Source organism: Apaloderma vittatum, unplaced genomic scaffold (genome assembly GCF_000703405.1).
Source record: "Apaloderma vittatum isolate BGI_N311 unplaced genomic scaffold, ASM70340v1 scaffold17213, whole genome shotgun sequence".
Lineage (NCBI taxonomy): Eukaryota > Metazoa > Chordata > Aves > Trogoniformes > Trogonidae > Apaloderma > Apaloderma vittatum.
Genome location: NW_009709964.1, coordinates 1 through 26,767, shown reverse-complemented (window position 1 = coordinate 26,767; position 26,767 = coordinate 1). Strand labels below are relative to the sequence as shown.

The window sequence follows — 26,767 nt, the reverse complement described above, 5'->3', positions numbered from 1 at the left end:
TTCTGCTAAATGTATTGGGGTATAATTGCTTCTGTGCTTGTTCTAGACAAGAATGAAACTCTTACCTTGCTGTGCAGTTTTAATTATCTGTGCCATGTGTTGGGATAAACATCCTTACAGAAACCTCCTGCCCCAGCCCATGGGGCCATTTTGTTAAGAGTTGAAGAAAGTGGGAGGTGGTCTTTTTTTTTTTTGTCCCACCCAGCTTCCCAAATGCCAGTGTTAAAATCTGAAGACTAATAAACGGTGTTCATGTTAGCATGGTAAAAAACCCCTAGGATTAGTTTGCTACGGCCACACATCTTTGAACGCAAGGGTCAGGTGGTGCTGAAGCGTCACAGAGCTACCACTCCTTCCCATGTCATAAAAAACCCCACATGTACAGCTTCAGTAAAACGCTGCCTCACCCGAGCAGTTCTGAAGAGTGATGGAAGAGTTGCTCTACATTTCTGCTTCCCTTGGGTAGGACAATTGCCCCTTTGTAAAGCTCTGAAATATTACCTGTGAGGTCATTAACTGAGTATGTATGGAGTAGGGAATGACAATAGTTCCTCTCCAACTACTTCTGTAGTACCACGTTAACAGTGACGTTGCCTTCATTTTCAGTAGACTTTTATTAATTGTTTCAATTTGTTTTCACATTCTCTTCATAGAGGAGCAAACATCACTTTTGGCATGCAGAGATTCCCTGTACAGCTAAACAAGGACAAAGCAGCTGGACTTTTAAAACATGGTTCACACGATTTAATTTTATACACCTCTGAAGAGATTGCTCAAGTTTGAAATACTTAATTTAAAATGACTGTTGTACAACAGAAATCACTTATTCACAATATTCATAGTTATTATTTACAAAACACTATCCTGAGAATTTTCTAGTAAGCTTCAATTTGAGCAAAGTTTATATATACCTAAGTAACGATGGTTACTTAACACAAGGAAAATCGCTGTTAGGAGAGTACAGATTCAGCACGTTGCTCAAATGGCCCTGTCAAGTCTCCTGGTGTGGCTCTGGGTGTTCTACGGCTGATGGATCTGACTGAGGCGGCTCAGCTCTATTTTCAGGAGGAGGTGGTGGTGGAGGCAAAAATCCAGGTCGTTGAGGTGGGTAAGGAGGATAAGATCTCATTGGAAATGGATTTCTTACTGTGAAAGCAGAGTAGTCCAGTTAATGTCAATCACAACTGTAAGCACGTGCCCGGCTCCCCCTGCCCTGCACATCATATTGCCCAACAGGGGTCTACCTCAGGAGAAGCACACCTGGGTTAGGTGGTGTGCGCCAGAGATACAAAGCTGCTAGGAAGGCGGAGGACAAAAGGTCACTTTTCTCAGTCCTTACCGGTGACAGCCTCCCAGCAGCAGCCAGTCACTGTCTGTTAATGGGCAGCTGCTGCCACAGCCCTCAGCTGTCCCACCTTACAGGTGCTTTGGCAGACAAACGGCTTAGTTCATCACAGGTTAATCAGAGAACAGCAGGAGGCAGAAAGAAGCCCTTCAGGCTGACACTTATATCCTCCTCCACTAATGTAGAGAAACAAGGAGCAGGTATGTCCCAAACGCGTGCACACCGCAAAGCTAAAGGATGAAACTTTAAGATTTATATATGATGTAGGAAGAAAAGGATTGAGGTAAGCATCTACGTGCTTTCCTATCCCAAAAAAGAACCCTTTAAAAGCTGAACAGTACGTGTATGTGTATTTCCCAGGCAAAGCTACAATCTGTAAAGACATTACCAATACGAGCAACAGTGAAAAAGGAAGCGTACAATGCAATTACCCTTCATCAGAAAAGATGCTCCCCGTGAGCTGAATTGAGAAGTTTTATGTGCAGAGAGAGATGTGTGTGCCCAGGGTGAGAACTCACTACCTGCACAAAGTACTCCGGTTCATCAACTTGAAATAAATGCTGGCAAAAGCTACGTACTTGGCAGCGGAGGGCGTGGAAGCCCAAAGTCTCGTACTGGAAAACATTCGCGGGGGCCGTACATGCCGACAGGAGGAGGGGGAGGGAAAGGAGGTCCTCGTCTCATGAAAGGTGCTCGGAGTTCCATGGGCATCAGCGGAGGTCTGACTGGAGGGAAAGGTGGGGGAGCGAACCCCGAACCTACAGGTTCGCTATCAGATGCCAGCGACTGATCGGGTAGTGAGCTCTGCAACACAGTGAAAACAAGGAAGTCAGCTCTGGGAAAGGGATAAGGGAGGGAATATCTCCAATCCCACCAGGCCCGCTCGGATGCAGCCTGTTACACGAGCTAACAGCTCCTTCCGACTTGCCTCAGCTACAGAGGGATCCTGGGCAAGGCGAGGTATGTGCTCTGACCAGCAGCTTGACCACACTTTCAGCTTTTGGGCAATAATTAATTTTCAACAGCGATTGTATTAGGCAAACAACAAAATTAATTCACAAGACGGTTAAGTGCTGTGATAAAAGTATACACATAATTTTATAATTTGGGCAGCATAGTGCAATGATCAAGGTACTAGAGAAATTTTCCTAACTCTTTTACAGAAAATTAAGCTTCTTTACATCAAATTTCTGTTGAGCTACTTACACTAAGGTTGGGATGATCCTTCATCCCATTTCCACTTGGTTCTGTTCGTGGGCTATTTTCTGAAGATGTTTGTCCATCTGTATGCAAAAGTTAAACAAGTTATTCAGTGCTGACCTCCACTGATTTCAGTTTTTTTCTGAAATCAGGATATATAGGCAAGGGAAAAAAAAAAAAAATAAAAAAAAAAATCGCTGTACCAAGAGAGTGTTCAGGAGGCAGAGTGAAAAGACAACTGCAGAACACAAAACTATGCCTGAGTATTTTCTCCACCTTCTGTACAGATTGCACATGACTTAGAAGTCTGCAGCTTTTACCAAGGTTCCTGGTATCCAGATAATGCTTTTTTTTCTCTTTTAGTATTTTTTTAGAAGTCACAAGTGTGTTTTCCTACTGATGCTTAACATTACTGTAGCAGTTCATTTTTTTTTCCTACCTCCTGCTAATTTTTATTTCTTTGGAGGTCCCATTCTGGAGGTGACTTCACTATGATGAGCTCTTGGCATAGAGTTCAACAGGAATCCTATTCAAGTCTGACAAAGACTGATTCTCTCTTTAGCTGTTAAACATCAAGGAGATTTTCAGAACTACATCAGTTCTGGATGAGCATTCAGAAATAAGAAAAATCATCCTCATATTTGCTGTGCTCACTTTACAAATTAAGAGATAAATAGGAACTTAAGTGGTTTTGCCTTTATACTTACCTGAGAACAGGTACTTCCAGTAACAACTGGAGAAAGTCATTAAAGGGAATTGTCAGAGGATAATCTGACTGGATATAAATAGACTAAATATAGACATTAAGTGTAGTCCTTTCTTAAAAACACACAACAAACCAAACAAAAAAAAAGCCAACCTAAAACCCCACAAAAAACCAAACCTGTGATCTGAAAAATACTGCTTTCTTACATTTCTGCCAGAATGAAGACAGCAATACTACAAAGCAGAAGACCGAAACAATACTTCTAACAAGTGACAGATTTTTCATCTACATGTTTCTTCTCCTTTAAAGCAAACAAAGCTCTTTTCTCAATGAACAGCTCGGTCTTTTCCAAAAACCTGAATTGTCATTTCAAGCAGGCCCTGCCTTTGTTGAAGATACTGTTACTAAACAACCCGAAGCATTTTGACTGCTTGTGTCACACAGAGTATTTAAGCCTTAGTACTTTGGTTGCATAACACTTTCCATTTTAAATCCCTGCAAAGTTGCTCACAAACTCTGTCAAACTTTAACTCTTCTTTCTGGCAAGAAGTTTCCTGCTCTAAGCACCTGCTTCAACCTGAAAGTCTTTGCAGAGCCTGCCACCTCAGCTCAGAAAAACACGTATTATTTTGTTACTTAAAAGTAACATCTTGATTGCCTTGCCGAGGAAGCGTGGCTCATTCACTCTTTAGAGTTGGAGCCTGGATTTCCGTACTGTGAGACACGCTGCTGTTCGGAAGTCAGATGGTACGTGCTTGATGGGCTGGAGTTTTCTTAATTTGTTGGCATTTTTTTGATATTTTTATAAATACTCACCTAAGTCTAGTGAAATCAGATGCCTCTAAAAAGCAACATCCATACACGCTTAAGGATCTGCTAAATGATGGCAGTAATAAGTAAATGCTATTTCCATTAAGCAGGTTTTGAACTGCCCAAGAACCAAATACAGCTGTTTATTTTTTTTTAATTGTTGCTTGCCAGCAGCTGAAGAAAATGGTAAAAATGGATACAACAAGTGAGTGCAAAGACAGTGCATCTCTCCTGTCCCTCTGTCAGCACTCAGGTGCTAGAAAAAAGACAGCAGTGGAACACCAAGTATTGGAAAGCAGAAGTGAAACACAAACAGGGCAAGAGTGTGACCCGCTGGCTGTACAGGAACAGAATTGCTTTCCACAGAGCACGACTGCCTGCAACACTTGAACCTTCAGCCTGAAACAGAATTCAGCGTTCTCAGTTCTCGCGTTAGGACACCAAGTAATCAAGGTTCTCTCTCATAGTGCCAGAAACCAGGCAAAGATGGTAAGTTACAACTAGTGTTATGACTAACCAAATACTGGGTGGCAAAGTTTTTGTTTCAAGTTTAATGGCTTCAGTCTAGCTGATGAATCAGACACATGTGACTTACTAGGCATTAAATAAGGATGAAAAGTGCCTAGTAAGCATTAAGGCTTTAAGCTCTTAAACTGTTTCAGTGATAAGGTTTAAGTCACCAAAACTTTGCTTCTGAGCTTCTGGCTGTTGCTAAGTATCACAAAGGAGAATTTACGTAGTCGGCCAATTTAAAACAAACGGTGCTTGGATCAGTGAAATGCATGATTAAGTTCAGGGCAAGTGCAGTGGGAACTCAAAGAGCTGCAAGTAAGGTAAACAGTCTGAAGGACAAGAGACCTTCTACTTCAGTATGAAAAGCCAGTGGCTATTTAAAAATTTTGCTGGTTTTCTTTCAGCCTTATTGATTCCTCTTTCTAACGTGACCAAACGTAGCATGGAAACACAAGTAAGAGTTCGTACTATTGTAATGCTGTGGTGAGCCTCACAGCAGGGGCCAAAATAGACTCGGGGCCAATCCTGAATGGTTAACATACAGAACAGTCAAGGTGAACAAAATAAAATTAACTCGTGGCTACTACTCACTGAATCCCATCCACCTGACAGAACAGACCATTGCTGATAACAGAGGAAGGCTGCATGGAGGTTAGCAGGTGTTAAAATATTTTTACGGAGTGGAACATCAGGTCTGCGGTAGCTATAAAGTTGTCCTCTTACTATGGTTGACTACGTGTAGTCAACTCAGACCCAGATTCTCAGTCTGATTGCATAATGGAAGCAATTCCCACCTGTTTTATCAAAAGACTGCACATTGTAAGTTCGTAGTTCTGCAGGTCCAGAAAGTCTTCCAGTATTTGGAGGGAAAAATCCTTCTTGTCTTCGAGGAGGAGGAACTGGATCAGTGTATGGTTCACCTAACGTTGAAGAAATCAGAAAACAGGTCAGTGAAGTTTTATTCCTCTCATTACATACAATTTTAGACCAGCAAAATTATGCTTGTAAATATCCACAGTGACTATTCATCAGAGTGAGCAAACAAATCTTAAAAATCCCCAAACACAGGTATCCTAACAAGGTAACAACAACAGCAAGAAGATAACAACAACAAGAAACAAGCTTATGTTTCTAAGAAGCTGCAAAGGAGAAAGTTCATTGATTTTTTGCTCTAAGATACAGCAGAATTTAAAAAGTTATGATTAACAAAGTTATAAACAGCAGGGCCTGGAAACAAAGGTTGAGCATAGCAATGAAAGTGAAGGCAAGTAATGTAAATTCTTAGATAAGAGTGCTCTTTCCCGTTATGGTTCATGGTGCTGTCATGTGTTTCCACCAACACCCTTGCATCAGACCTAGAATCAATCACACAGCTATAAGACAAACGGCATCAGCGAGATCCCCGTGTGCAGACGGGGTAAGAACACAGCTCAGCTCAAGGAAACAAGATCATCTCTCCGCAGGATCCTGTCCAGAGACAGATCTGGCAAATGAGAAACTGCATCTGGAGTGGACTTGAGTTTCATAATCAGACTTCCACACAGATGTGTACCAACTACAATACTGTTTGCTGTTTTTAATAATTGAGGTACTTTAATCTGTGTAGTTTACTTCTAATCTATGGACTTTACCTTTTTTTTTTTTTTTAACTTGTAGCATTTTTGCTTCTTTGTTACAGGTATACAGGAAGCTTGTCCTTCCTCCAGCACTGTTTACTTCAGAAATATCAGTAGTATCCTCTTTGATTCATCTCTGTCTGGAGTGTTAATATGCAATCCAAATGTTTAGTGAGTGAAGACTGGTTTTGTTGGTTTTAACTAACAAAGAGGCAGTATCATACACTGGTAGTATCAATACGTATTTAAAAGGTCACATAGATGAAGTACAAATGAACCACAACATTAAGAAAGGAGAAAAAAGCTACTAATAAAAAAAATCCCTTCCAGTGCAGTTGCACATGCAGTTCCCAGAAAAAGCTTCCTATTTTTAAGCTAAAAAATAAATACATACACTGCAAGTCAGTAACTCCATTTGTCCATAGATACAGTAGCTAAGCAGATTTTTATACCTGGTGGAGGCAGAATTATCCTGCGTTCTCTGTCCCAGGGAGGAGACAGGGATCCAGTATCTGATGGTGGTCTGTGGGGATCAGAACTCAGCTCTCCTCTTTCATTACCAGCTTCATACGTGGCAGTTGGTCCTCTGGATCCTAATCAAAGAAATCAGACAGCTATTAACCCCCGTATTTTAAATCCTCTGTTATGGCTTTCTCCATTAAGTCTGAAAGTAGTAAAATAAATTATGGAATGCCAACACTGTCAAGACATGAAAGGCGCATGACTCCACAGGACTCTCCAGCTGTTTGCTGATGACCAGTAATATTTACTAGAAGTGTTTAATAGGTTTGTTTGGAATGAAAAAAAGTCTTAATTCAACAAGAGTGCAAGATAAGAGTATCTGCAATTATTTAAAAAAAATAGTAATTTTAAGCACTTATGTTCATCTGAATCAGAGAAACTAGTGCCCTCACAATAAATGTTCCCAGTGCTAAGAAAGGTTCTGCTATTCAAATTAAAAATTAGCGCACTGAAAGTTAATACCCTCGTAAGAAAACATCATATTACATTCAACATTGTTCTGGTTCTTTCTAATTCTTTATTCAAGTAAAAAATAAAAGAACACCAGATAAGCATGTAACCAAGTACAAAAGAAACTGTAACAATGAGTGATTTTAAGTTGCAAACTTCCTTTAAAATAAATTTGGTCTGAAAAATGACAGAAATACGAAATTCTAGTATTATTCTCTAATTCCCTTTCCTAAACTTCAACCTAAAATGTGAAGCCATTTTGTGTCTTGTGCAACGCGAGACAAGCACTGTAATTGCTCTGTAGCTGGCATTATTTAAACACATCATTTCTTTAATCTGTCCAAGCTACATCATTAGAGCTCCACTGTGAAATAGGCAGCACTTAAGTCTTTGCACAGTCTCTCTTCTCGCTAATACTGTGTCCTGAAATCCAGTTTCTCCTCTTCCTCACCAGCAACAGCTGAGCTACAATTTAAAGATGCGCAGGAAAGCTCAGTTTCTCTTACTGTCTCTATACAAATAAATTGTCAAGGATGATTTTGCTTGTGTGTGGTATAGCTACAGCTGAACGTTCAAACTCAAGCTTTTCTGACTTAGAAAATTAATCAACTTTCATTTTCACCCGGATATGCTTTTTACAAAGAAGTGAAGTAAATAAATAATCCATGCTGGTCTTCAAAAAACAAACAAACAAAAAAACCCCACCAATGCCAGTTAGTGAAATGCTTATAGAAGAGACATTCAGATATATTCACCATGAAGTAAGTACAGGTTTCAACATACGTAACAGTAGTAGTAAACTAAATATTTATTACCTGTAACAGAAACTGAGCTCCACTCTAGCATTTATCTACATTATTTCCATCAACATCAAAAATATGAAGAAACTGTCTTTCTTCCCTACAACTCCTGACACCAGAGCTTGCTTTCACCTACACCTCAGTCTTTGAATTTTACTCCTTAAATACAACCTTCCTGTTCTTTCATCACTAGGGAAGAAGCTGTCTCCACATACAATTGCCTCAAATCTAGACCAAAGGGAGGAAAATATACTGTCTCAGTAACACCCAATAAATCTGCCTCATGTTTTTGAAAAGATAGGTATCCTCTCTTTCTTTCACTGACTGGAGACTAATGACATGGAAGTGGTAGTATTTTTTCTTCAGAGTACTAATCAACTCTTGTTTACTTTAAAATCCTAATTTTATTTCAGCAGAACCCCATTTGTCCAAGAAAAAAACAAGACTGAAGTCTGGCTTTTCACTTTTCTCAATCTGTGCTTCTAAAGTAAATCCCCTGACCAAGCCACTAGCAACAACTAAATTTCCCATTGTACTGTGACACATCAGACAGCTTTAGAAGCAAGGTGAAAAACAGGAAGAGTTTGTCCAATTAACTGTTTATATTGAATTGATTGTTTTAATACTTTTTGTCACCAGCAAGGAAAAGGTGTGACAGGTTTAAAATAGAGGAGAGAGAAATCCAGAATAGATACATTTTCAAGTTTAAGAATTGTACCTCTTCCTCCTCCTCCTCCACCTGGAAGCATAGGTGAAAGCCTTAAAGGACCCTCCAACAAAGTTGGAGGGGAAAGAAAAGCTCTTGTTTCAGATGAAGGCCGGCCCATTGGTGAGGGTCCATATGGGGAATGCTCTGGAACAGTTAAAACAAAATACTCAAGTTCACAATATTCAGTTTAGCAAACTGCATAAAGTAATTAACGTCTCGGGCGAAGTTTAAAACTAAATTGTGTAAGTGAAATGAAAACTGGGCTCTAATTACCATGTGTATTATATTCCCAGTCTACTCTCACAGACACTATAGATGCTCTTAGTTTCAACAAAATACTCAACTTGACCTAGAGTCACTTATGACCCAATTATTTCTTAAAATGACCGTTATTTGTACATACACATGGCCAAGAGAATTTTCAAACAATTACATATGTGTGGTCTTGGGAAACAAAACCATAAACCAAACCAATTAGGCTCTATTTTACAATTCAATACTGTACCTCTGCCAAATGGTCTAACTGGGACATCAAGAGCATAAGGATCTTTTTCTAAAAGGTCAAGTTTAAATTCTGCTTCTGTTAATCTGCAAATAAACAACAAAAGAGTAATAAATAACCAAGAAGTGCAAAAGTTTCATAGGACTGTGCTGTTTACTGCTGAGCTTTCTACTTAAAGGGTTAACGAAGCAAGGTATTTTCTTCCCTAAATCTGAACTTCAGAATTCATGAAAGTATTTCTCTACGCTGCTGTATTTCAAGTCTAAGTCACAAGCTGAAGTGGCACGTTACATGTCACAGTTCCTAGCACGACGTTACTCTCATGAGTATCCTTAATTACCTTCCAAATATTAGTTACCTTCACACCTAAGGGTTCCTCTCAACCACCCCCACCTGGTGTGTCAGCACAGCAGTAACCTCTGAGATAGGCTAGGAAGTCATTAGGTTGAGACAGACCTATTTCAAATCTGGCTGATACAGACTTTTTTCAGACAAACAACAAACGCCCCAAACCTTTGAGTTCTAGTACTACATTCTACTTCTTTCATGAAACATTTCTATACTTCCCGTAGTTCTGAAGTTCTTACTTGCCTGCATGTTATAGTTACAGGAATGCTTGGATGACTCCCTTTCTTTCAGAACTCCAGTGGAACCCTGTGCTCTCTCTGCCCTGTTTGGCCACAATTGATTAACATAGGTCTCGAAAACACCAAGCTGCACAAGTCCAAGGCACTCACACACCAAGCTGCATTTGCTTAGAATTAGATCAGACTTACTTTTGTCTGTTATGTGCATTTTCTTTTTTTATATCATTGAGTTGTCTTTCAGCTGCTCGGGCTGTCAGCTTTGGGGAGGGACAAAAACAAGACACTTAGACATTGCTACTTATTAATCAAACACTTCATAAATGTGACAGGTCCCACATCCAAGACATCGTCTCTATCTGAAGTGCTGGGACTGTATTTTCACAAGATGTGACCCGTGTATAAAGTATATGAAACAGGGTCTCATATACATCACCAAATTACATGAGCAGCTCTACTAACCAAATTTGAGGAATAATACCATTTTCCTGCAGGTTCTTAAAACCACAGAAATTAAATTCTTTGGCTATAGATGCTTTGAAGCATCTAACAAAAATATAGATGACTCGGCCTCAAATTTCATATAAGAAAGTTTTATTTTAAAATCATATAGTTAAAAACTGTAAAATTATGACCATGAAGCACCATAGCTTTGAACAGGATTCTATCTCATACGGACCATTCTGTGAAACCGAAGAATGTATTAGTCAGGAGATATTTTAAAGTTTCCTGTTTGCAAAAAAAGGTAAAAATGGATTTTGCAGCAACATTCTTAGGAAGCTGTCAATGGAACGTACTGTTCTCACAGGACATAATGTCTTCTATTAGTAGATAAAGGGAGTGAAGCACATCCAGGGAAAATATTAAAATGGCATTGAAACAAGGCCAAAAGCTTTTATTAGCAGCAAAATGTCACATACTTGTTAAATGGTAACGTGTTATTCCAGCAGATTTATTGCTATAGCAAATAATATTGTAATATCATTCTACTGTGCTCATAGGGATCCAGCTTAATTATTCCAACTATGTTATATGACAGAAGTATTTTTGACATGTTTTTGTATATTTCTACAAGATACACGTATGTTTAAAGGTGACAAGTTAAGAGTTAACTTTGATTATCTGTTTTTAAGAAAAAAACAAAAAAGTGATGAAGCTATTCATATTGTGGAAAAGGAAGATGTACAAAAGTTCAAAAAAATTAAGTATTTGGAACTTACCCAGTTATCATGAGCTTTTTTCTCATGTGAAGTAATCTGTGAAAGAGAGATTTATTAGATCATTACTCATCTAAAAAAGAAAACTTAAGCTGAGCATATGTTCTTTGTCAGAAATGTAATGCATGTGGATAATTTAGGAGACATCTGAACTTAAAATTTAAATTTTTAATAAAGTTATCTGGTGATCTCTGCCATGAAATTGTGTCAGTCAAAACCAAATGACATTAAGAGGTGGGGACAGGCAAACAAGCACAAGAAACCCAAGCCAAACCCAGTATCACAAGCTAGATGAAATCGGCATTTCAGTTGCAATCACATCAGAATCAGCACATACCTGGTTCTGGTAAGAACGAATGGTTCTTTCTAGCTCTTCTTCAAGATCTTTTGCTCGCTGCCTGCAACAAAATTAGGATTTAAGAGATTGTAATAAAACTTGGAGGAAAGCATTTTAAAATACGCTAAACAATGGTAAACACCAGATATAATACTATCCAAAGGCGGTATTGTCACTTAGGCCCACGGCGTACATAAAAACTATAGTAGCAGTGGAAATTCTAGGCCCTAGATCAGTGCAAATAGGAATGTAAACAAAAGAACAGAACCAAAACTCCAACATCTCCCCAGCTTTTCAGTGCCCTGCAGTATGTTTCCAATATAAAAGCCATTCCTCCACATACGCCCAGAGGGCAAACGTACTCAAGAAAACGTAGTGACGTGGCTGGAGCATCGCGCTGTCACCGGCTGCCACGGACAGTCCTGAACTAAAGTTATTTCAAGAGCACTGAAAGTACGGAGCCCCCTTTGCTGCCCCGTGCCCAGCCTCGCCAGGTCCTGCACTCTCTCAGCAGGTGGGGCAAAGACATGTTCGTTGTTCAGTTATATTCCATTTCAGTATTACTATTCTCTTTAAAATTAAGATGCTTACAAAGTTCACGTTTCAAAAAGGATGAATTCTGTCTTCTTGTATGAGCACTGAAGAATGTCTACGAGAGGTTTACAGTTTAGAAAACAAATTAATAAATTCTTCGGGAAGCAATGCTGATCAGTATTGTTCAGTTAAGAGTCAATATTCCCATAAACACTGAAGGAAAATGAGGAATATACAGTGCAGATGGAGACTGAAGAATGATGCCGTTATTTTGAGAAACCGCAGAAACAAAGGACTGGTGTAACACAAAACAAAGTGAAGCAGTTTAAAAAACAACTACAGAAAATATTCCCACAATACTGTGTTTTGGTAAAGAATTTCTAGACAGCAGTATTTGACAGGCTTAGAGACAGAGGAGTAAAATACTATAACTAAACAACACAAATATGCTAAGAACTTTAGAAAAACTGAAGACTGCATTTATTTCACAGCATTCCCTCAACTTCGTATTTTATCCCTGTTCACTAAAGGGAAATAGATTAGAGACCCATTTCTACCATTCCACTAAAGCTAACTCGTCAAGACAATTAGCATTCTAATGGAAGAAGACTTGCTAGAGATCTCCCATATCCCAATTTTTTAACAAAGCAAAAATCCCCTTACTATGTATTATTACACACAAACTAGCAGGCAGCACACACAAACGAAAGAAACTGGAAGAAAATATATTCACTGATGCGGGTGTTTTTATTAACTCCATTGCCTTTTGTTCACTTTGGAACAAGTGATTACAGCAACTAAAATCTGTAATTACCTGTAGCTGTTTAGTTCTTCAGCAGCATGATTTATTTTTTCATCTACTTTTGAAAGTTTTTCTTCCTTCTGTAGGCGTTCTCTCTCTTCTACTGTCAGCTTCCTTTAAGAAAATTCAAAAACTATGGTTAATTCTGTTTCGAGTCAATAATTTAGTAGTTGGTCTGTCAAGAAAAACTTCTCCAATTATTTAGGCATGATGAATGCACGATATGTATCCAGATTAAGGATTTTACAGGCAATATATTAAGTGGTATAAATAGTACTAGTTTGTATTCATATTAGTTTACTTGCTTCATTAATTGTTCTATATGAAAAAATTAGGACTATCACTATTCCTAAAAGAAATCTGGAGAGTAATCCATATTCCTACTGAACATTTCTATTTGGTGGGAGGGGGACCAAAAAAAAAAAAAACAACCCACCCCAAAATCCACAACAAAAAACAACAAAACCAAACCAAACCAAACAAATAAAAACCCCAAACAAAAAAAAGGGGGCAGCCACAAATGAAACCAAACTAAAAACTAAACTACACTAATTTTCAGTGATTTGTTTTGGTATTTTTTTTTAATTTTACAAGACTTTTCCAGAGAAGAAAAAGGTTGCTATTAGCTATTAAAAAAATAGTTATTAAAAAAATTTCTGTCCAGGTCCCTCTTTTTTTTTATGCCTTATCAGGCACTACAGAACAGAAAACTCACACTCCAGACCACAGATTCTGCACAAGGTAATTCTGCAGAACACACAAGGGTATTACTGCTGCTTACAGCCCTGAATGGATAAACTGGTCATTTTCCAGTACTCAGCAGTCCTTAGCAATCAAGCATAGCAATCACTGATCTTTTGAAAAGGATTTAAACTTCTTTTCTACTCAATCTTCATTTCCCATTTTTCTATTTCCCTTGTTTGAACACACCTAACTTTTTAAAAGATGTCTTGTTAACACTAACAGCGTCTTCTATTCTTCTCCCTCATCACACCAGCTTATCCCTACTCCTTTTTGGCTTTTCTAAAAACATTGATAAGCACCATGCATTTGCTGAGCTTCCGTGTGGTATTTTTAAGTATCATTTACACAGTCTGCAAACTTTTTTTCCTTGCTGATTGCCAATCACAGCTTCTTTCTAACAGGTTCCTTTCCACTTCCTCCATCCCTTTCTTTAAATCAAATGTTTATATAGTGTTTTTCTTGTACCTACAAAGGTGCCCCAACTCTATTCAAATATATGTATTTTACAGAGCAGATTATTTAAGGTAATACTTAAAAAGGTCCTGCATACTGCTCAGTACAGGATCAAGACTTGTGCTCCTTCCCCTGTTGCTTTCAAGATCATGTCTGCTCCCTGAAGAGACAATTTCTGGCTAGTAAAATTGTAATTTTACCATCATGCCCTGAAGTGATGCCTGCTGCCCCCTACACACACACACTTCCCAAGGTTACTACACGCCCCATCCCATCCCAATCAACTTTACTTTCTAGTCCTTCACATATTTCTTATTTCAATCAGTAACTCATAATCCCTACTATCATCCTCACACTCCCTCATACCCCTTTCTCCGCAACAAAAGCCTGATTCACAGGGGTTCTATGTTGCTTACTAATAATAGTTAGCTCGCCTATGTTTTAACTCTAAGCTTAGTGTTACATAGAGCACCACTCCTCTGGTGACATTACTGGCTCTCTTTACTATATAAAACATACATCACAGTTAAAGCAGCTACTGATTCTCTCTCTTTCAGCAACTTTGATGGATGTATCACATCCTATCTTAATTTAAAAAAAAAAAATAAATCTAAAATCTTCCAACTTTACTCATCTTACTCTCTTTACTATATAAAATATATATCACAGTTAAAGCAGCTACTAATTATCTCTCTTCAGCAACTTTGATAGATGTATCACATTCTATCTTAATTTTAAAAAAATATCTAAAATCTTCCAACTTTACTCATCTTATTTCAAAGATTAAAAATTGTTACTTCTTGGTTTATCTTTGATTCTGTACTTGCTTGTGGAGAAGTCCTAAAATAACATACCACTATTTTCATGGAAACAATTTATATAAAAATACTGTCATCACAAATGTACACGAAGGTATAACATAGTAGTGTCTTCACAATTCAGAAAACTCTGGAAAATGGTATTAAAATTTTCCATTATTTTCAGCCACCCAGATCAAAGTGTTACATTCAAATCAAACAGGAAGCATTGAATATAAAAAGAGCAACTAGTACCTGTGGAGTTTCATTTCATTTTCTTGATAAAGCTCAGTCATTACTTTAAGTTTCTGCTGAAGCTTTTGAACTTCACTTTCAAAACATTCGTTTTCAGACTGCAAGGAAGCTTGTTGACTTTGAAGGTTTTCAATACGTTCTGTCAAATTCAGAGATAATTGTATTTGGACCAAGCATAATTTACAAAAATAAAGTATTTACAACACTTTAGCATAAAAAGTCCATAAACCCCTTTGATCCTATGTTGATTTAATATCAGCAATGACACGTTAATATATTTCAATAAATTACACAAGCTGAGAAGCAGCATTGCTCCTTTTGATGGGAAACCAGCAACTCTACCCGCCACAAACTGCAGCTCTGAGCAGGTATCCAGCCTTTGCTCCAACTTGTGCAGCTTCTTTGGAAACAGCGCAGTTTCGTAATTCACAATATAATTTAGGGCTCTTATTGTAATTATTCCACCAATTCTACCAATTACTGTAATTATCCTACCGAAGGAGTAAAATTGGTACCAATCGGTGTCAAACTACCTCATATTTCCAAATTAAAAGTCATCATGTTTCTTTTTTATTTATTATTCCTGTTTCCCTTCCAGAAACAGAGAGCTTCAAGTAAGCTTGAATATCTTAATGAGACACAGTTACAATCACTTCGGAAAACACACTAGGACAAAAAGGCAGTTTAAAGGGCTATCAAAAACTGCAAAATACAGTTTTGCAGAACATTTCAATACATTCAAATGTTTCAGCTGGATGTTATCTGTGAAAGCAATAGCTCATTACAGGCTTTAATTTCCCAGATTTTAAAACATGTAATTCAGGATGTCCCACACAATAAAGCAAAAAAAACCAAAAAACAACCAGCAAGATGCTTTTAGGTTCAATTCTCTAAATGGAGCATTTTGGATTTTAATAAGTATTGAGCTTGCCAAGTATTACAATCTAACTACAATTAAGCTATCATTTAAAAAAGACGATTTTAAAATTCAGAACTCTGGTGTTACACATCCAGAAATTAAGTAAAGAAGTTGTTATATACTGAGTAACATCACTTTGTCCATGCATTTGAAGATTCTGTAACAGCTATTGAACATTCCAACAGCGTACAAGATTTGCAGATACTGCTAGAGCAACCTTGATTGCTTTACCTCTGAAATTCAATATTTAAAACACCTAGGCAACTTAAACTCAAACAGGCATTTAAAAAAACAAGTAGAGCTACTATTGTAAGCTTAATTCTGTTTTTACTGGAAGTAATACCTAGAGGTACAAAGGCAGCATCTTATTAATCTTAAAGGGAAATCAACATTTAATTACCTGTAAGTTCTTCTTTAGCTTTATTTTCATCAGACAGTTTTGAATATATTTGATCTCTTTCTGTTTCCATAGTCTTTAAGCAAGCATTTAACTACAATCAAAATTAAAAATAGAGCATTTTAAGATTACCAGAAACTGTTTGCATGCAAAAATACCTAAACACTAAAAGATGCTGAATTATGTGATACTACCTATATGCAATTAAACATACAAAAATTGCAACTATTTCCTTTAGTTTCCCCCCCTCCATCCACAAGTTTCTCAGAATTACATACCTTCGCAGCATAGATCAATTTCTTTATAGTTCGTTTTTGCTGATCATCTGATTGACAGAATAAAGTACGTCACATAAAAAGCACAAAAATATTTGTGACACAGCTTACTACTACCATTTTATTTTTTAAAATAAAAAAAGTAATTCCCAATATACCATGATAGGCACAGCATAAATGGAGGGGGAAAAAAAAAAAAGGTGGGGCAGAAGGGTAGAGGACATGCCTACATTCTAGTGTTTTGTTTGCTGATCCAACTCCGAATGCTTGTGTTAAAAGGGAGATGCTGGATACACACCATTAGATTTACTGGGACGCACCCTATGATATAATGAGCACCAGCATAAAAAGAACCAGCAGGAAAAAGGAGGAAGAAAGGCTCTTCTGTGCTGCTTTTTTGAGGGGACCCACATTTACACCCATTTGACTGCAGTGCTACCATACTGCCTGCAGCAAGTAACACCTGCCTAAGGACAAGGAAGCAGAAATTAGGCTCTTAGGACCCACAGTGTTACCCCTGGGAGGAGCTTCAGGAAGAAATTAAAGCAAGGTTTCCACCTAGAAATGTTTACAAATCACTGCTTAATACCAACATAGGCTAAAGCCGTTCTGCAAGAGACTGAGCACCGAGGCTTTACATGGCTCTATGACATTACGTATGTTGTAGCCCTACGACAGGGAGGTTGGACTAGATGATCTCTAAGGTCCCTTCCAGCCTAGGCCATTCTGTGATTCTATGCATACACTGCTAAACAGCACCACAGGCTGTTATGCCACAGGTGTCTAAGCATCACTTAAACTGTCCAACTTGAATAATATTGGGTGAGTTCTGAAAATCCAACTTCTACCGCAACTATTCTTTCAACTTCCCTGGAAGTTTGCTGGTTCTGTATTTCTAAAACATCTATTAAATTAATATTTAAGATGAGGAGCTATAGAAAACATACCTAAGTGCTCACCATTCTCTGTTTCACCCTTTATATCTGTGTCCCAGTGATCATCTTCAGTGTCATCATCTTCTCCTACTGCTGAACTCCAGTCCTTCATCTTCAGTAGGTATTGTGTCAGCGACTAAGAAAGAACCCATAAAAAACACAAACAGTAAAATAAATACAAGTAATGAAAATGTAGTTACCATTATAATTACTTTTTTCAGATTCCTGTCCTTTATTTCGCTTCTTCAGCAGATTAAGTAAGCCCCACATAGAGGATTCTAGATGTCCAATATTACTTTTTCTATTCACGCATGTACCTGCAGGTCAACAGATGTGCTCTTGAGAAGATTTTTCAGATAGCCAGGTATGTACACTTTTAGCAGGATTGTGTATGTAAGGTAAAGATATGTAAGAATACAGTCCCAACTCCCATGATCCAAATTAAAAAACGGCAAATACCCTATCAGAGCTAGAAAAGTTTTTCCTTATTTAATGTACTGGCTTCCAAGGCTCTCAGACTGCTCCACTGTGCTGCTGGGCAAGCTTTTTTGCTTAGCAGAAAACAAGACATCAGAGAATGGAGACAGCAAAAAAACCAAAACAAGAACAACAAAAAAACCTGAAAAAACTTAGTGTATATTAAGACCAAGAGAGGCTGTTAGACTTTCTTGGAACTCAATGATTAGCATCAGTCTGAATAACATTATTCAATGCTAGCTGTCATAAGTTACCTTGACTTGACTCTCCTTATTTTTCAATACTTCTTCCATATCTGCTTTAGACGATTCAAACATCTTAGTCTGTTCGTTTAGTTCACTAAATCGTTCACCCCATCCTTCAGCTTCTTGTAAAAGCTAAGAAGGAAAATATCAGATTAGCGTGATTGTCTGGTACAACCAAGAATCAAGGACGAATAGTACTTGAGCCTCTAATGTGTATTATTTAGGCATAAGTAGAATTTTAAACCCTCACACATCGGTAAGAATAACCAGAGATAGACCATAAGACAGTTAAGCCTCAGAAGTTGAAAAATAAGACTTCTAAGTTATTGTCAAGTTGCTTTAGCTGCAATATGTCTCCATTGTAATCTGTTCTTAGCATATTTTTAAACTCTTTAAAGAACAATTCAGTTAATGTTCCGCTCAGTTTAAAAACTCTGATGTGACAATAGCAATGTATATAAAATAGAGAAATTTGTGTAACAGCTACAAACACTGGGGAATGGATGCAGAGGAGAGCACTAATTCCCCAATACGCACACACACACCTCTGAAACTGTACCTGTGTCTTTCCAACCTAGAAGAGGCTGGTAAAGTACGGGAAACTAGAAAGCTTTTGAGAGAGCTGTTTAAATTCATGTGACTTCCAAAACTCTATTATTTCTCCTATTCTCCTCCATACCTCTTAAAGTAACTTCTAAATTTTATTTTAAAAAATCTTCCCTATTACTGAAAACCACAGCAATTAATAGCTCCTAGTATGTGTCTTTGTAATTAATTGTGGTTAACTAAAAGACAGGTAGATTCTTCTACCGACATCCCCTTCTAAAATCTCATTTCAGAAAAATGCTTTATGGCAGTAAAGGGATTAGTACACTTAAGCACCAGTTCATTAAAAATAACCACTGCAACATGATAACTAATTAAACTATGCCTTCATATTGCGAGAATGAAATTGAACTGATGCAAATTTCTGCTAAGGCAAAACATGCAGTACAAAAACATGGAGTCTGTCAAAAGAATATTGCTTAAAGTTGCACATCAGGCAACCAGTTTAAAAGCAGGGATCGTACAGAAAGGAATAACTAGGTTGAGCAGCAAGAACATAACAGCCAGTCATACTAAAAATAAAACCAGAAAATGGTAGTTAAACAGGGGAACTGCCATGCAAATACAACAAGCAAGCCTGAACACTACTTATCAAAGATAAATTAGAAGGCATAAAATAGACTAGAACTGGATGAACCCCATCTGGCACACAACTGCACCTTTCCAGCAGTAAAAGCCATGTATGAATTTGCAGCATCATGCAAACTACATATTACAGATAAAATAAAAATACTCTTTATGCTAATACTGCTCAGAAGACATACACAGACAACTACTTTTATCATTAACCTTCGTCCTCAAAGGGAAGCTAAACTTTGATTCCTTCTTCATGAAGACAAAGAGAAAATAAATTGACACAACTTTACAGACCCATAAGAACTACAATGAAGAGAAAAAGCAAGGATTTGCTAAAGCAATATTTATTCCTAATGTTCCTGCCCAAAAACAAAGCACGGAAAGTTTGGAGTTTATTAACAGTTCCCTTTTTCAAACTAAAAGGCCCAGTCCTCTCTCTGACACATCATAAATCTGAGACAGCATATCTGTTGTAACGTTTAAGCTATGATGTGCCAGGAGATTATGACTCATTAGTGCAAATGGACAGAGGCAGAAAGTACTCTAGTTTCTGCAAACAGATAACACCTTTGTTACCTTTTGAGCATAAGTGAAATTCCATCTTAAAAAAAATAAGAAAGAAAAATAAAAAAGAGATATCGATACTCTAATACAGCAAACTAACTTACATGCTTACAACCACCTCATAAAAGAGAATACAAATACACAAAGCAGATACTTTCTCTTTGTGACTTGTCAGGTTCCATCAACTCTTAACAGTTTATTTATCTACCAAAAAGCACAGCAAAATACAATATACACAAATACCTTCAAATTACTAAAAACTGCAACAAAACTCAGTTAATCACAAAGTGTAGTCATTTATTCTAAATATTGTGGTTAGGGAACTACTATATCCAGGTTATTTTATCTGGACCAACTGCAGAAAACCTAATTTTATGGCAGGTTAATTACATTCTGGAAATTGTCTTTACTGATTTTTTCCCTGGATTTATCTCATATAAAACCATTGCCTATAAAGTGCAAAGTTATTTTCCACACTTAGGATTATCTAATTGCTATTTTTTAATAAAAGGGGAGATAAAAAAGATTCTCTTGATACACATAAGTAAATGTATTATTTCTGTTTGAACCAGTGGAATTATCAGAGAAAAAAAAACAACAAAAAAAATCCCTCTTTATTAAAACTTTGCGTACTGCTTCTCAAAATCTATAAGTATACTGTCACATTTGAAATACAACACTGAATTCAGACCCTTCCTCCTCACAAAAAAAACCCCGACACTCAAGCAAAAAAGACGTTTAGATTAAACAAAAAAGGCTGCTGAAAGAAAACACTTCTCAAGCAACTTCATCTTGAAGTGGTAACATTCAAATCTACTGTTTCTCTATTAATAAAACCCTTCACTTTCTTTGTAATCACAAACATGTACTTCTTCCAAAATCAAGAGAAAAATCTGTCGGTTTACGGATAAGAGTTGTGCAGAACTGACACACCTCTCTTGCAGAAAATGTTCTAGTTTCAGTAACCCTTTTCTTTTTCTCAATCAGTGAGCCTGACACTTCCAACTCTCCCCACTGCAAGTCTGTAAGTTACTGTTCGGACAACAAGGAGATTATCAGTCAGCCAAGAAAATAAGCATATATCATTAAAAAACCACAAAAATCAAAAATCCAAACAACCCAAACCATTCCCATGGCACATTTACTGTTCTGCAAGAGTATCTTTCTTTTAGGGGAAAAAACCCAACAGAGTAACTTAATTGTAAAACTAGTTATCAGACAGCAAAACTATTGCACATGCTGTACATTTAAAAATAATCGACATTCTTTGGGATCTGGCTCCAGCACTGAGGAAAATAAATAGCTAAAATTTGGGAAGTAGCAGTCTTTTCTATCTCTACGTATTAGTTGACTGACTTTCCACTAATTCATCCATGGTGGTACTACAGTTAGTTTTTTACCAGGCTTTTTCATACTCTGCAATTTCTTGATTTCTTTTATTTTCTAGACCAAATATAAGAACTTTCTCTGCCTTAGTAAAAGATGCTAGCTGCGGATTTGCTCAGATCTTTCTGTTTTCCTCTAGGTCTCAGTAAAATTATTAGTCTTACATTACCACATGCTCTCCTTTTTGAACTCTATGCACATTTCCCCCACAAACTCCTAATATTTTTTTAAAAAACAGGACTATTTTGGACAAAGTTATTCCAACATAAAATCATTCTGAAGCTGTGTCCTGTTCCTCATTCCATTTACTAGAGAGTATTAACAAACACATTGAAGACGATCTCCTTCAGAGAAATTGTACTTACACAGCATCATAGGAAAATACAGCATTTCTAAGGACAACTAGGAAGGACCTACCTGTTTCTCACTTTCCTGGAGATGGCAGTTTTCATCTACTGCATCTTGAATAGATGTCTTCAGTCTCTCTATATTAATCTGATACACTTTTAGGGTGGACTTGGCCTAAGTGAAATAAAAAAGTGTGTTGATTAAAAATTCCAGGTGAAGATACAGGTGGAGTCGCAATGGTATTACAAGACTTATTCTTTTATCTTCTAGATGTGCTATGTACATATTCTCACACTTTTCCTAAAATCTCAACAGCTTTTGCTGATTGCAGTTTTGCAACACTACATCTCATTGTGGACTAAGAGGGCAAAAAAGAGACAAAGTAACTTCCCAATAAATGCTAGTCATTACGTGAGATTCAAAGCTGCTAAATCAAGTCACAGAAAAGTACTAAGCCTTACAAAATCTTTTTTTACATAGTATATTATTTCTGCATTGTGACTAGAAAAAAAATCAGAAGAGTAATTACATGGAGAACAGAGAAATTGCAAAGACATTAAAACAGAAACTACAAAGATTGGACATACCTCATCAGTCTGTGACTGGATAGATTTTACTTCATTCTCTAGAGACTCCACTCTCTCCTCAATTTCAGCCACCTGAAAATGATTAGTTGTCATATAACTTTTTTTTCCCACATATTTGACTGAAAGGGTCTGGGTGACTAATAAAGTTATTTTAACTTTCAAGCTAAGAGGTTCTACTGTCAAATCAGTAAAGACAGCTTTCCTTCCTTGGAGTATTTTCCTTTATGGCTGTCATTTTTCTAATAGGCTACAAGAACCATGAAAGCAGACAAAAGGGGAAATAAGAGTTTTTGTTTCAAAAAGCCCAAAGAGAATAGTTTGTCTTCATAGAGATGGGGGAAAGAATATTTTTTTAATTAATATCAACAAAGAGAGGATTTTATTTATTCTTACCAAGTTATCATTTTCTGATTGCTTAGATTTTTCTTCTTCCAGTTCTTTTTCTAGATTCTCTATTTCCTGGTTGAGTTCTAAGTTTGACTTGTTCAGTTTATCGTGCATTTCCTAAATCATGTCATTTTGACAGTTAAAATAAAACATCTGACATTAATTACATGAAGATGACAACTACGTTTTAAATATGACAGCAAAGTACATTTAACAAATTTTATTGTATCAATGATAAATCTCAAAGTACTCTAGAGATTCTGGCATGTTCACAAAACCTGTAACAATTAGCTCTAGAGGAGCTGAGGTGCAGAATGAAATAAATCTATCTGCTTTTTGTTACACAAAATTTATAGAGCCCATTTCGTATTTGATTCACTTTTTCACAACTCTTTTACAAATATATTCTCAGTTTGGGTGATACAAACAAAGCAGCAATCATTGTAGAAATCCTAGAAAACACAGAATGGCCTGGGCTGGAAGGGACCTTAGAGATCATTTAATCCAACCCCCCTGTCATGGGCAGGGACGCCTCTCAACTAGATCAGGCAACACATGGGCACCGAACGGGGATGAGATATGAGAAAAAGTACCTCATGCACTACTCTCTCATAGAAAAAGGAAAAATTTACTTTTTTTAAAAAAATAGGTATTGTCCAATATGCCATTAGCTCTAGTATCAAATAATTTTTAATGCAATTGTTACAAAAACCTCTCAATTTAAATGCCTCACACTTCCATGTCATTTTCAGTAACACAGGACTAAAATAAAAATTGTTTCAATGAAAGCAATTAAGTTTTGGGGGGATTTTTGTTGTTGTTGTTGTTTTTTGGTTTGTTTGTTTTTTTTTAAATATGGGCAACATTTTCCAGAAATATTCCCTTGTAGAAACAAAAATTTCCATTTATCTTTTTACCTCAAAAGAAGGTGTGTCTGTTGATTCTTTCACAGTGTTATTATCCTTCAATGACAATTCCAAAGCTTCAAACTGAAGAAGAAACACTTTATGTGAGAACATATATAAAAGAACTGCTTAAATAACAGCATTAATTTATAATGTTCTAGTCTGAAGTACAGCCACCACCTAAACATTCACAAATGCACCTTTGCTGGAAATCAGGAAAGCCTTAGTTCTAGTAGATTATCCCACATAAACCAAAGATATTCTAAAGTTGCTTCCGATGAAATATGTTGTATTAAGAGTTAAAGACAGAACCTTTGCACTTAGAGGTTCTGACAGGAAAATCACTTTAAAAGCTTTTAAACGTCTTACTTTTAGGTAAGTTTACTCTGAATACTTGATAAACTGAGTCCACTTCTGTGACACATCTTAAAACGATAAATGAGGACCATTACCTCTTTTTTGCAAAGGCTGAGTTTTTCAAGAATTTTGCTTTTCTCTTCAATCAGTTCAGCAATTTTATTGGCAAGCTGTTTTTCCCTTCCTAAAAAAAGACAGTTAAGCATTGCAACATCCAAACAATTAAAAGAAAAAAAAAATAGTCATAGTCCAAAGAAACAGTAAGAAAAATAAGCTTACCTACATAAAGCCGGCTTCTAACCTGAAATAAAAAGAATAAATACTGAAAATGTCTGATCAATTACTCTTGCACGGGATCTGAAAACTAATCTTTAAAGCTGTTGTTCCCTGATGTGTTTAACCACACAACTTAAAAAAGAACTATAAATACAGGCTGATGTTAAAAATGAGCAATTGCATCCTTTGCTCTTTTCTCCTCCATGGCTGTGTATCCTTCTCCCACTCTAATTAAACAGAGAGAAGAGGGTAAATCAGGTTTATTTTCACCTGGATCACTTCTATAACACACCTCTGGACTGCCATCACATAACCATGACCGCCAACACAGCGTGACAGTGGACATGCACAGCTGGAAGAGTAGAAAAGGCGAGAGAGGGGGAAGCCCCACAAGCCAGCTCACACTTAACTTCAGATGAGAAAAAAATCCCCACACGGTGTAATACAAAACTGTCAGTGCTGCAGGTAAAGGTACTACTTGATGGGCATCCTGCCCAGTTCCCAGTGCCCTAGAAGTAGAATCTAACAAGCTGCAGGACAAAATCTGTCACAAATGGCCTGGAAAGAGCTGCAGAACTCAGCTGAACCCATGAAAAACTTTTCAACGCAGCATTCGTCTCCGGGCTGGGCCTGGATCATGTGCCTAACATACAATGGGTCCTTCAGATTTTCCCTGTTTCCTCCTTCTTAAAGCCATGGGATGACCAGGGAGTCCAAGGAATAGAAAAAGAGGAAGGAAGACATAAGCACATCTTATTCTATTGTCCTCAAAAAAACCCAAACCCCAGTATTTTTGAGTAGGTACCCACTAGCTCTTCAAAGAGCAGTCAGTGCAGTTCTAAGTATGAATGACTGAAAAAGCTATCAATAATTTCTGTGGTATCTAATGCCTTTGTAACATGTGCAGAAGGGAAACAATAATAGAGTTGTTGTTTGACGGATTTCAGCTGAAGGACCCCTTTCATACCACCAAGAGGGATGCTGCTAGGAAACAGAAGAAGTGCTTCAAATTATAGATACGTTAACCTATACAAATACAGATCCCTTTCTAGACCATCTAAATCATTGTTACAGAATAAGGTGAAATTTTTACAGATCTAAGTTGACGTTAGAACCCTAAAAATACAGGTGCTCATATCTAAAATACTAAATTGCTACACAGCCTATCTTCAAACATAAGCATCACTACGCCTAGCACCAACACCACATTCTGTCTATTTAACAGGTTCCAAAAACTGAGAAGACATTTAGAATACTGAATTATGGACACAGGCCCCATTTCATTAAAAGGGAGAGCATGGTAGGCAACTGTTAGTACTTAAGTCCTATACTCACAATAAAAGACAACTCTTACCTCAAAAATATACTCTGATCTGTGCATTAAAAGGTTTCAGTACTGCATTTCTCAAAGTCATCAGCTTAGTGCTCACAAACAGCACACAGTAAACTTGGTCCAATAAACAGAATCAAGGTCACTGTCCAAAGACTTTCAAACGCCACCCTTGAGGTGAATCCATCTGAATTGCTTTTGCTTTCAATTACCTTGAAAGACCTGAGCTGGTCTGGCTGTCGCCAGGGTAGTCAGAGAGGTATCGGTACACACAGCAATATATATACCCTAGGAAAGACCCCAATATCCTGCAAAATTAATTTAAGGGCTGACTTTTAAAGTCTGGTGTAGAAACTAAAAAGGGAAGGAAAAAGGAAGCCTTACTACAGCGAGTTTCACTGTATTTTCTCTAATGACGTCACTCAGTATATGTCCAAACACCTACAAAACAGACGACTTCTCTATTTCTCTCTTAGGGGGATTCTAAATTCACTCACAACAGATTTAAAACTCTAAAGCAGCATCTACTTTCGACGGAATAACAATTTCAATTCAAACCATTAATGCAGGCTTCATAGCTACGTGTAATTTTAATACTTACTGATTGGTAACTTCTATACAGGAACAAGAGAACTGTAAAGGCTCCAACAACGCCGGCAGAAATCACTATTTCCCACGGGAACCCATACAGATCAGGACCAGGTCTCATATCCTCAGGCAGTGAAGCCACAGCCTGAAAAATAAAGCAAAAAGCTTCAACTGAAGAAAAGGACGCTAACATTTTCAACAGAAACAGACACTGCATGTTGACTTAGTTTAGTGGTACAAGCTCGTACTTTTTTTTTTTTTTAACAAAAGTCTGAGAAAATGGTTAACAGAAGAAGCCTTTGAGTGTTACATTATACATTTACCAAGTGAAGGGGAAAAAAACAAATAAGAAAAATTCCAGCGAGGCACAATGATGACTAGATAAAAGCTCTGAAAACTTCTCCTTCCGATCCTGGCAATTATGGTAAACTCTCCTTTGAGCTGTCCGCACAATTCGCTGTTACAAGAACCAACACTAACAAATATTTTATGATTTACTCGCAGAAAACGGAGTCCAGCCGAAGGCACACAGTGAGCTCAGGGCGCAGCTCAGCACTGCGGGCAGAGTTCCGCACACTCACACTTTATGCGCCCGCGGCCAGCGCTGCTTCCGCAGAGACACCGCCTGCCCAGCGCCGCACTGCGCGCCTCACACCGCGTTCAGCTGCGCAGACTTAAACCTGGATTCGCAAAACACCCCAAAGGGCCGGGCT

The 26,767-nt window shown here is 37.4% G+C and overlaps 1 protein-coding gene across 1 annotated transcript; it reads right to left on the bottom strand.

Annotated features, from left to right (window-relative positions):
- Positions 1-991: 991 nt before the first annotated feature.
- CTAGE5 (CTAGE family, member 5) lies at positions 992-26,205 on the bottom strand. Its single transcript, XM_009867137.1, has 23 exons — positions 26,068-26,205; positions 24,140-24,161; positions 23,956-24,044; positions 23,516-23,587; positions 22,605-22,715; positions 22,212-22,283; positions 21,694-21,798; positions 18,154-18,276; positions 17,435-17,558; positions 16,491-16,537; positions 16,216-16,306; positions 14,897-15,035; positions 12,660-12,761; positions 11,312-11,372; positions 10,978-11,013; positions 9,950-10,017; positions 9,177-9,259; positions 8,681-8,815; positions 6,643-6,783; positions 5,369-5,494; positions 2,552-2,628; positions 1,924-2,149; positions 992-1,146 (listed from the first exon to the last, which is right to left on the bottom strand). Exons 1-23 carry the CDS (start codon positions 26,173-26,175, stop codon positions 992-994), a joined length of 2,313 nt encoding a protein of 770 aa, XP_009865439.1. The 5' UTR covers positions 26,176-26,205.
- Positions 26,206-26,767: the final 562 nt, after the last annotated feature.

What these genes read in the sequence shown, in the direction of transcription:
- CTAGE5 (XM_009867137.1), bottom strand. Translation starts at nt 26,175, where the DNA reads ATGAGACCTGGTCCTGATCTGTATGGGTTCCCGTGGGAAATAGTGATT. An exon ending in AATGCACATAACAGACAAAA is followed by an intron (nt 9,260 to 9,949) that starts GTAAGTCTGATC and finishes GTTTATTTGCAG; the next exon opens with ATTAACAGAAGCAGAATTTA. An exon ending in GATAATTCTGCCTCCACCAG is followed by an intron (nt 5,495 to 6,642) that starts GTATAAAAATCT and finishes CTTCAACGTTAG; the next exon opens with GTGAACCATACACTGATCCA.